The sequence below is a fragment of the Antedon mediterranea genome, chromosome 6 (genome assembly GCF_964355755.1).
Source record: "Antedon mediterranea chromosome 6, ecAntMedi1.1, whole genome shotgun sequence".
NCBI classification, from domain to species: domain Eukaryota; kingdom Metazoa; phylum Echinodermata; class Crinoidea; order Comatulida; family Antedonidae; genus Antedon; species Antedon mediterranea.
The window spans coordinates 5,887,798-5,898,363 of NC_092675.1; the positions used below are offsets into that span (position 1 = coordinate 5,887,798).

Consider the following 10,566-nt stretch of genomic DNA (forward strand, 5'->3'; position numbering starts at 1 on the left):
AAATCTTATATTTAACCTCTCAGCAGTCAATATCTGTATAATATTACATAGCCTATGTAAATACGTGAACGTGATTGGTTGAAACTGCGTCACATGACTACCGCTGCAAGGATCGTAAATCGTATATCGAGAACGATGATATTGACGGAGTAATTTTCGCGTAATTATCGTGTCCCCTGTCATTAATCATATAAATTCTCGAGTTCGATGATATTGACTGTGTAATTTTCGTGTGCAACACTCGCGTTTGCCAATAAATAAACAAAAGTCATCTACTGGATCTTGAACTCGGGATAGAATTGTCACTCCATCACAAGACAACGCTTCAACCGCTGCGCCACGGAACGCTTCAACCACTGCGCCACTGAACTTGCTTGAAGAAATTAATCTTTTAAACTATTTAAGCTATGCATACATAGCGCCCTCATTTGTTATTAGTCCTCCCTAAATGTGATGAAACACCGTTTGTGATTGGTCAAAACTCACGGTAGTAACCTAGTAACTAGTACGCGCTGAACATCCGGCGATTCGGCTCCTCGAAGAGAAGAAGACGAATTGTTTATTCGGCGTACCTGATTATAATATTATTATTAATAGGCTTATTGATGGAAATTCTTCTGTTAATTTAAACGACCTAGGCCAAAGTGAATATTTTATTGCCAAGGAATCATTAATTAGTAATTATCTGTATATTATTCTACGCAAGGTAAGGTGTCTAGGCAGGCTTGTTTACATACAATACAAATACTATACTAATAGGAGGCCTAGGCCTAGCCCACCCAACCCAGCAGACTTGTTCTTGGCTATATAATATAACAGATATCGCCTTTTATATCGGTTAAATATAAGATTTGACATCTCCTCGCGAATGATATTAAGTTCTCGGGGAATATATATTTCATCGAACTAATAATATCATTCCCTCGGGGATGTCAAATCTTATATTTAACCTCTAAGCAGTCAATATCTGTATAATATTGTATTGATTCTTCAAAGTTACCATTCGAGTAAACAATAACACCTAAATAATTAAACCTATTAAATGTGATTGTCTTTGTATAACGAATATAGATTTAACGGTAAGTGTAAGTACAAAACTTGCTAGTATGTCAATGAGTTCCTGTGCCACTTATCATATTAAATAAAAGGTTTTGAAGAGTGACAAAGAGGATCCTTGTTGAATACCAACTGAATGTTTAAATGAAAAAAACAATTGTACAGTCTGCATATTATATAAAACGCGAAATAAAGCCATATTTTTTAAAATCTCAAAAGAACCACATTGAATTTAATATTATTGAAATTGTATTTAAAAAAATTAAATGTTGAAAGTGGACTGTATTGGTATATGCAAATGATAAGGGTCTAACTGTGCAACAGTAAATCAGCTCTATGAAATAATATTGTTTTTAAAGTGGAGCTCCACTCAGACTTTCAGCTTATATTATGTTTAAGTATGTTTAATTGAAAACGATTACATCAAAAAAAAAGGAAAAATTTTCACAAAAACTAATTTCTAAAAAATCGGTCAGAAAATAGTGTTTTTTAATACATTACAAATTTCAGTAACTTGAGGGTTATTAGTTTACAATACGTCGCAGTATAAGTTACACTTGGCGACTGACGCGTTTTAGTCGTCGGTGAACGCGTAGGTGTAATATATCATCCTTTGGTAAATTATAGTGTCGAAAAATGGCGAATCAATTTTATACACACAATTAATGGGATTTGTTTAGACCCAAGTAATATTTCACATACAAATGTCAGTATAATTTACATGTAACATCATAATTTGCACTGTACAACAACATAACATTCTTTATCAAATTGATTTTTAGTTTTAAGCCAGGCTAGCTAGGCCAAGCAGCATCGGTACCTACCTAGTAGGCCTAGGCCTTGCTGTATTGAATATATAGCCACGTCTTTCTCAGATCTCATTAAATTTGACATTTTAGTTATAATCTCATTATCACATTATTACACTGTAAAACATGATAAGGTCACACATCCAGAATGTTTTAATACACTTTTCGCCCGTCAAAAATAGCATCGCGACGATAACAGATCGCCAGCTGCCTGCATGATCGTGAAAAAATGTCACGTGATCATACTCCCTAGTAGCATAATTAATTTTAAAAATCAGTTGCACCCTAAAACGGGGGGAAGTCTCTATTTACGCACATTTGCGCAATGTGTACGCGATTGTACGGTATTTATTTTTTCCTATTAATTCCACGAAGCGTTGTTATCCTCCATTTTCATAATAAATCCTCCAGTTAATCTGTCACACTTGAGTTTATAGTACCTGTAAAAAACAAAAACATTTATTGATTAAAAATCTAGATTTTGTTACTTCTTTGTTGAACCAAAAACAGTAAATACCTTATTTATGTATCTTAATTAGCTTAATTTGACAATGCTTTGGCTCTAAAACTTCTTTCTTTTCTTATCCACTCATTAGAACTTGCAAGAAAAAACATTCATTTTATGCTCCGTTCAATTTCTGCTAGGATCGCTTCCTACCGCATTAGATCTACTCCACACTTATATCGAAGTTAGTAGCATTAACTTATATATGGCCGACTTCTGTCGTAAACGACAATGTTAATTAATGTTGCATTTATCTGAATGATGACTGAGCCAGCACTGTTTTAAAGCACCTTTGGCTGGTCCCCACATTGACCAAGGGCTTCTCTCGTCCAGTAGGGCCTACCCACCTTAACCAGAGGAGAGGCATAAGCCAATACGTTTAAAGCAGCAACTAGATGCAGGGGCTGCCATAAGAGTCAGCAGTGCCTAATGGGACTCCATCTCCATATACAGCACCCGGTATTCCCAAAATGTGGTCGGTAAGGCCGTTCATTAACTTATCCATCAAATATATCATGTTTTTGTTTACGTACGTTTTATTTATTATTTTTTTGTTAACATAATTATTATGTTCAATTTATTTTCTGTAAAATTATTTAAACTAAGTTACAATGTAGACCTATGGCGTTATTGTTTTGTTTTTGGTGTTTTTTTTAAATTAATTTTGTTGATTTTTACATCTGCATGTCATTGATCCCTGTACCTTTTTATTTCTGGTAATTAAATAAAAAAAATAATATTTGGCAAAAATATATAAATCACTTCTCAAACCTTGCTATGATGATGTTTGCTAATACCAATATAAGTACCATGATACCAAGAACAGCAACGGCTGCTGTAAGGTAACCACGTGTGACGTCAGATACATCCTTATCTTGGGATGAAGCTTTAAAGACTAAGAATTCATAAAAACGTTAAGATGTATTGTCAATGACAAAAATGAATTCCACAAATTCATGTGTCGTAAGTTTGCTTCATACTCTATTTCTGATAAGTGGAAGGAATGGTTTATTAGAAACCCAGATCCTTCTGTTGTGTCTTGAAGGAACTAAGTGTTTAATAGTCCGTTGTGTAAAACAACCCTACGCTTTACTACAGTGAAGCTAATTATTTTATTAAACTTGAGAATAAATAAATCAAAATGATATTCTTAATTACATTTTGTAATTAATTATATCATTACAGTTTGATGTTTATACATTTGTAAGTATGTAATTTAATTAAAAATGAACTGAAATAAAATGTATACACTCCAAGAATGTTCTACACGTCCTTTTTGGTTATAATTTTGAGGTAATAGTTATAGGTTAGTATATGACGACCTTTTAGACCTACCTTGTGGTGCCTTGGGACTTGTAACATCAACAAAAAAAGAACAGTTGCCATTGTTTCCAAATGAATTAGTTACTGAACATGTGACCTGTGTTGATCCACGTGAAAAGAGATCACCAGATGAAGGTATGCAGGTTGCCACTAAATCGCTGTCAAAATCATCCATCACCTTTGGATCATTCCATGTCACTGGTTGCAAAGATTTATCAGAGCATGTTGAGATGCTAGGGGGACACATAACGATAGGGATATCTACAAAAGAATGGAAGTTGATTTAAATAGCAGATAATGTACGAATATCTTGCTAAGATAGTAGTAGTTGTGAAGGAAACCCCCTTAATAAAACTTTACCTGGAAGGAATGTATGACCTATGACATGTACAACAAACGAACAAATTCCTACTTTTCCAGTACCATCTGTTGCCGAACACGTGACAATAGTTGAACCAACGTCAAAGATTGATCCAGATTCATGTGTACACGTTGCTGATATATCTTTATGTACGTTGTCGATTACTGTGGGTTCGTTCCAAGTTACAGGATTTTCAGACTGGTCAACGTCATGGTTCACGGTAATGTGTTCGGGACAAGTGATGGTAGGCTCTGTGTCATCTAAATATAGTATATTGTATAGAAAGTGTTATCAAATAAACTGTAAAACATCCAAGTAAGAATAATATAACAAGTACCTTTGATTTTTAGTGTTTTTACTAAGCAACGATAAACTAATATTTCTGTATTTATGTTTTATTAACATTTCTTATTTTTGCCATAAAAAATCTCTGTATAGATAGGCCTATAATAAACAAAATTGCCATTATGCATGCTGAATTAGTACCGTACATAAAATATCATCATTGTTTGGCAATCACACTCTAAAAGATTAGATACTATTTATTCTTTAAAAAAAAACATTCTAGTCGAGCATCCAATATTGCAATGACGTGCGAAAATCATACAAAAGTTGTTTTTTGTTTATATTATATTCCATCGTTGTGTTTTACACGGAAAGAGTGAAATTACATTTTTCTCTTTCAGTTTTGTGTAAACTAAGCGACTAATATTCTTAAATACTAACCTTTGACATGAACTACAAACGAACAATTGCCTTCATTTCCACTTGGGTCAGTTGCAGAACAAGTAATCTTGGTGAACCCAACTTCAAATAGAGATCCGGATGGCTTTAAGCAAGTGGCTACGGTGACACCGGTGTTGTCAATTACAGGAGGACGTCGCCACGTAACAGGATTCAAATTCTGATTGACATCAGAACTTATCTCAATATCGTTTGGACACAAGACATTAGGATTCTGTATATCTGCAACATGGAATGGAAGATAATCATTTCCTATCTACTGTGTACACAAAGAAAAGAAATTTGGATTTTACAAAAGAAACTGCATAAAACGAAATTAAATATCCAAATTGCATTAAACATAATTATTTGAGCATGTACGTATACAGTTTATTTCATAAAACACTAATAGTTTTCGTACTGCAGTATCTTAATACACACCTTTGTAAACCTTTACTTCACATAAGGTGATTACTCCACTCGTTTTAGATACCGTAACGTACCTCCCAGAAATAGGCGGGTTACAGGTTAGTTCTATTGGATTTCTTGAGATTGCATCACTGCGTGAAATCGTTGAATCACATTTTAAATTACTTGAAAATGGTGAAACATTGTTATTGCCAACACAAACCTCTATTCCTGTTAACCTCTCCTCTTAAAAGAAAATAGTGAACGTTATTAACCAGTACCACCGTGCACGAAGTAAGCGGTACATGATGTAAAAAAGTACGTAACGAAACGAGAAAATCGACGAAAGAAAGGTCGGTTAATGGTTGTCCAATGAGAATCGCCTGAAAATAACCTATGTGAAAATTCGCTCTTGGCTACGTCTATATCAATCGGCCCCGGTAGGTCATTTTAATGTCATATATATATTATTCTATCACCAAAAAATAATGTTCTGCTTTGTTTTTGTTTTTTTTTTTTAAAGAAGAATCCTATTCAAATTGTAAATTTTTGTAATGTTTTGGCGTTTAATACATTTTTAATGTAGTCTTACCACAACAATTGTTTCTGTTATATATTACAATCTTTGAAATTACTGTTTCCGTTTCGAGGTCAACATACCACCATGGATTTTTCTCTGAAGGTGACGCTTGAATAAAAGAATGATAAGATTAAATTAATTGATTAACTGTTAAAAAGCTAATTAAATCTAAAGTACATTCACTCATGCTTCAGACGTAGTGTAAAGAACATTTTGCGGGTGGGCGGGCAAAACTTTACATGGAGAAAGTGGCCATTTTGAAATCCAAAATGGCCGCTTTCTCCATGAAAAAATGTCACACTAAAACATGGGCTTCCATGGTGTCATTTGAAATAGAATTGTCATTGAATTTATCATTTATTCCTTTACACCCACATAAAAAAGTTAGTTTATACAGTTATTTAGCAATAAACAAGTCATGTGATCAATGAAGGTAAAAAGGTCAACATCTAATTTTACTAAATACCGTACTGTTTGGTATCATTAGTTTATTCTGAAATTTATTCTTTTGTCATAATTTTCCAGTTATACATGTTTTCCTTTAATGTGCACAGGTCTCAGTACAAATATAGATGATATAAAATGTTGATATATTCTTGCTCAGAAAAATTATCTTTCGAATTGTCGTCTTCATGTTTCATTTTGCTTATAATAATGTCATCATATCAAAAAGTTACTATGTGGGTCCCGTAAGTAACCTATGCGACACTGTTAGGCCTTTTAATTATACTTAGTAAAAGGAATATTTGTTTGTTTTATTGTTATGTTAAAATATCACTTACAAGTGGCCGTACATGAATGGGCGACCTCGTAGTTTCCATTTGTTCTGCCGTCAACAGCACGTGCAGCAATACCACGCCAACCTGTTGAACTTTGTCTGGCTTCTTTAAACTGCGACACTAAACATTGGAGAAACGTACATTAAGCGATTTATATAGTAAGCTAAGTAAGTAAGTAATATTTATTGCTTTCCAAGAACAGTACAATTTATAAATCAGTCAATTTGAATGAAAATAAATACATAATCTATTATTACAAACAATCTAGGTAGCATGGTAAAGAAAAAAAAGGAGATTACAATGCTTTATTGAACAAGTATGTCTTAAGAAGCCTCTTCAAAAGAACCACTGACTGTGAATCTCTAATGCAGTTTGGAAGAGAATTCCAAAGCATAAGAGCTGCATAAGATAATGCACGGTGACCAAATGAGATGGTCTTCACTTTAGCAGGAACAAGACGATTCTGAGAATTAGAACGAAGATTGCGACAAGAAGATAGTGGAGTGAGAACATTGTCGATGTACCTCGGTGCAAGACCATGAAGACATTTATATGTGAGCAGCAATATCTTGAAGTTGACATACTCCTTCACAGGAAGCCAGTGCAGTTCATGCAAGATAGGTGTTATGTGGTCTCTACGCTTAGTTCGACACACTACGGGCAACACTATTTTGTAACATCTGCAACTTCCTAAGCAGGGTCTTGGGCAGTGCGATATGATTGTTAGACGTGATGATATAAAGGTATGCACAAGTTGTATGGTTGTTTCCAGAAACCTACAAATTAGACCAACCTTCCTACCCAACCATAGCAGAACGACAGATGGCATTCAACTTATGCTAAGTTCTGGCAATCATTACCATTATAAAAATATACATTCTATTATTTAAAAAAATTCAGTCTATACAATTTGGCCGTAAAATTCCACGCTATTTATGTTTATTGCTATTTAATTGTATGTTGGTACTTTAAAAGGTCCTATCTGATTTAAGTTAGAGTTAAATTTGCTAACTTACCTAATTCAAACGTATTGTCGTAATATAAAGATATTCTGGATTTCGATGTATGTAGACAAGTCATAAAGCAGAAAACGATGTATAGTGGTACAATCATCTTGTAAGAATGTTCAACCAGAGAAGTAATATGCAAATATGAATAATGTTCACCAGATAACTCAAACCACAATTTCCTCATGATGATTACCATACCAGGCCACTAGACAGTTTGGGCAACATCCGTTTACATTGGATTGAATTTGTTTCACACGTTAAGATTTATTCGTTGAAAATTTTAAGTTGTTAAACGTACTGACACAGATCACAATTTTTCCCGGAAAAAATATTCAAGAAAATTCAGACAGACCTTATTATAAAAATGTTTTCAAGAAAATGATACAGAAGTGGGGAGGCCTAGGACCTAGGCCAGCTGCGCTGATGAATCTAGGCTTACCTTCTACATATCTTTAGCCCTAAAGTTATTTTGCCCAAATGAAACAAAAAAGTATCCGTATACGTGAGTTTACCTAAACGCTCTGTTATCTGCATGCCACCAAATGCTTACAGTACTTACCGTCAAATCACTATCTATAATAATTATTTACATGTCTGTTTACCGTATCAAGACACGATCTGCATGTCTGTTTACCGTATCAAGTCACTATCTGCATGTCTGTTTACCGTATCAAGTCACGATCTGCATGTCTGTTTACCGTATCAAGTCACGATCTGCATGTCTGTTTACCGTATCAAGTCACTATCTGCATGTTTATAGTATATTTACCCGGGCCTACTATACTGTATGTTAGTATGTATGTCTATTTACCGTATCAAGTCATTATCTGCATGTCTACATTGTCCACCATGAAAGACATATTATGTTTATAGACAAACTGCTTAAATTACGGTTTTCACCGATAAATCTATGTCTACACGAACTACTTTGATAGTGTGGACAGAACTAAGAATGGAAAAATTTGAAAATATGCAAATACTGACTGGTTGAACTAATCGTCTTGTTTATTTCTTTTGTTTGGACACCAGTTATTGTCTAAAAATAATAATAGCAAACACCTCCCGCAAATCTGTTTTCTAAGGCCCTGTTCAGACCCATGGCGTTAGACCGTTTTAGCGTACGACGCTAAAAGAATGTGTGTCTGAACAGTTGGGGATTAGCGTACAACGCGTCGTACAACGGTTGTAGCGTTGTAGTGGAAAACGGTTGATAGTACCGTTTTAGCGTACGACGCTACTGTAAGTCAACGTTGTATCCAATCAGAACGTTTCCTGTTATGACGCGAAACAAGGTTTGACCTAGGCTGACATCTTGTATCGTCAATGTGTGAGATGGATTTCAATAACAAAAAGGCCAGAATAAATAAGGCCTAACTACACTACAAATACAACTGTTACAAAGGCTACAAACTATTATCAACTGATTACCATTATATTTTCTAACAAATGACATAAATACATGCACCTTGTATTTAAACATAGGGACTACGATCCCATCCGCTTTTAGGCCTAGCTAGGCCTAGAGCCATTCACGCATTTCATTCAAGCTAAAAACTAGCGTGGGACATCAAGTCACTCATTCATACAAGGCAGACTAGACTGGACAAGTTTAATGCTGAAAACCCCCTAACTCCTAAAAAAAATCAGTAAACAAAAACAAGGGGAGCTGTGTCCCTTTTATTAGCAAGTTAAGGGTTATTTTCTACCGACTGGACCAAATAATATATATCTTTGACTGGATTGGATAGACTAATCACAATCATTTTTTTCTTCATTATTACGAGGCCTGCTTTATTTTCGTAACACAAGAGCCTGGGGAAAATGTTTTTTACTACAAAATAAAAACAATAGAAACAGAAATTTGGCTTTACTATATTTTTCTTAAATAAATGCTGAGGTATGTTTTATTTACGGCAAATTTTGTCATAATTGTAGGGCTGAGATCTAGGCCTATATACAGTGGAAATAATGATGAAAACACGTGGGTAAGAGCACATGAATATGCAACTAGAAACAACCTGGATGACGTACTTCCGTTGTAACGATAATCGTACGCTATGGGTCTGAACACCTCGTTTTTTTCTCTGCGGTTTGTAACGTGACCTTGATAGTAACGTTGTACGCTAAAACGGTCTAACGCCATGGGTCTGAACAGGGCCACAGAAAACTTATTGAGATTGTCGATGATCTATAGCCTCTTCGGTTAAATAGATTGTTCATCGGGATGTGGTTGACAATCATTTAGAACAACATCGGCATTGTTCGAACTTGTTTTGCAATTGATTGCTTCACTGGAATAAGTTGATGCATTAAACTACAAATATACTATATTTTTACTTTAGGTTATATAATCATAGAGTCCATTATTAAGTTTGTTATAATTATGACTTCTGTCCTTAGATGCTATCATCGTCATGCAAATGAAGTGATGTGGTCATGCGCAAAGGTGACTTGACACAAATAGGGGTTATTTTCTGGAATGCTAATCATGCATGATATTATAGGCACCGCTTCTGTGACTGGGGCCCGTATACTCCTAATGATTTACATTCATTAGGTAGAATACATTATATTCGTTATGACATAACTAGGCATATCATATAAGATGTTTATGACCATGTGGTCTTTCTCAAATATTCTTTTTTACGTAGGATATATGGTATACATGATTTCTAGGTTAGCTGAATTAATTACCGATTGTTTTTTCTTGAAACTGCCTTTTAAATACAAAAGAAATGTTGTCGGGTTAATTAAGAATTTTAATTAAGGCTTTTTAATAAAAGCATAGTATGTAATTCGCTTTCAGCAATACCAGGTGCAGTTTTGGTTGATTTGCATAATTAAATATTTTCATAAACACAATTCTTTCAACTAAGTCTATATTTCATAATATTATGATTTGCTAATTATGATCTTATGAAAGCTCTTTTTACAATTGAATTTTATTATATTTATGCATAATCAAAGTTCAATCAATTAGTTTCAGTTATTTAATTAAGCTAAGACAATATT

At 34.2% G+C, this 10,566-nt stretch overlaps 1 protein-coding gene across 1 annotated transcript; it reads right to left on the reverse strand.

Moving 5' to 3' along the window:
- Positions 1 to 649: 649 nt before the first annotated feature.
- Positions 650 to 7,667, reverse strand: LOC140052197 (uncharacterized). The gene is made up of 9 exons (XM_072097649.1): positions 7,561 to 7,667; positions 6,548 to 6,664; positions 5,778 to 5,873; positions 5,219 to 5,431; positions 4,781 to 5,020; positions 4,054 to 4,314; positions 3,706 to 3,954; positions 3,142 to 3,265; positions 650 to 2,305 (listed from the first exon to the last, which is right to left on the reverse strand). The coding sequence occupies exons 1-9, from the start codon at positions 7,655 to 7,657 to the stop codon at positions 2,227 to 2,229; spliced, it is 1,476 nt and encodes a 491-aa protein (XP_071953750.1). The 5' UTR covers positions 7,658 to 7,667; the 3' UTR covers positions 650 to 2,226.
- Positions 7,668 to 10,566: the final 2,899 nt, after the last annotated feature.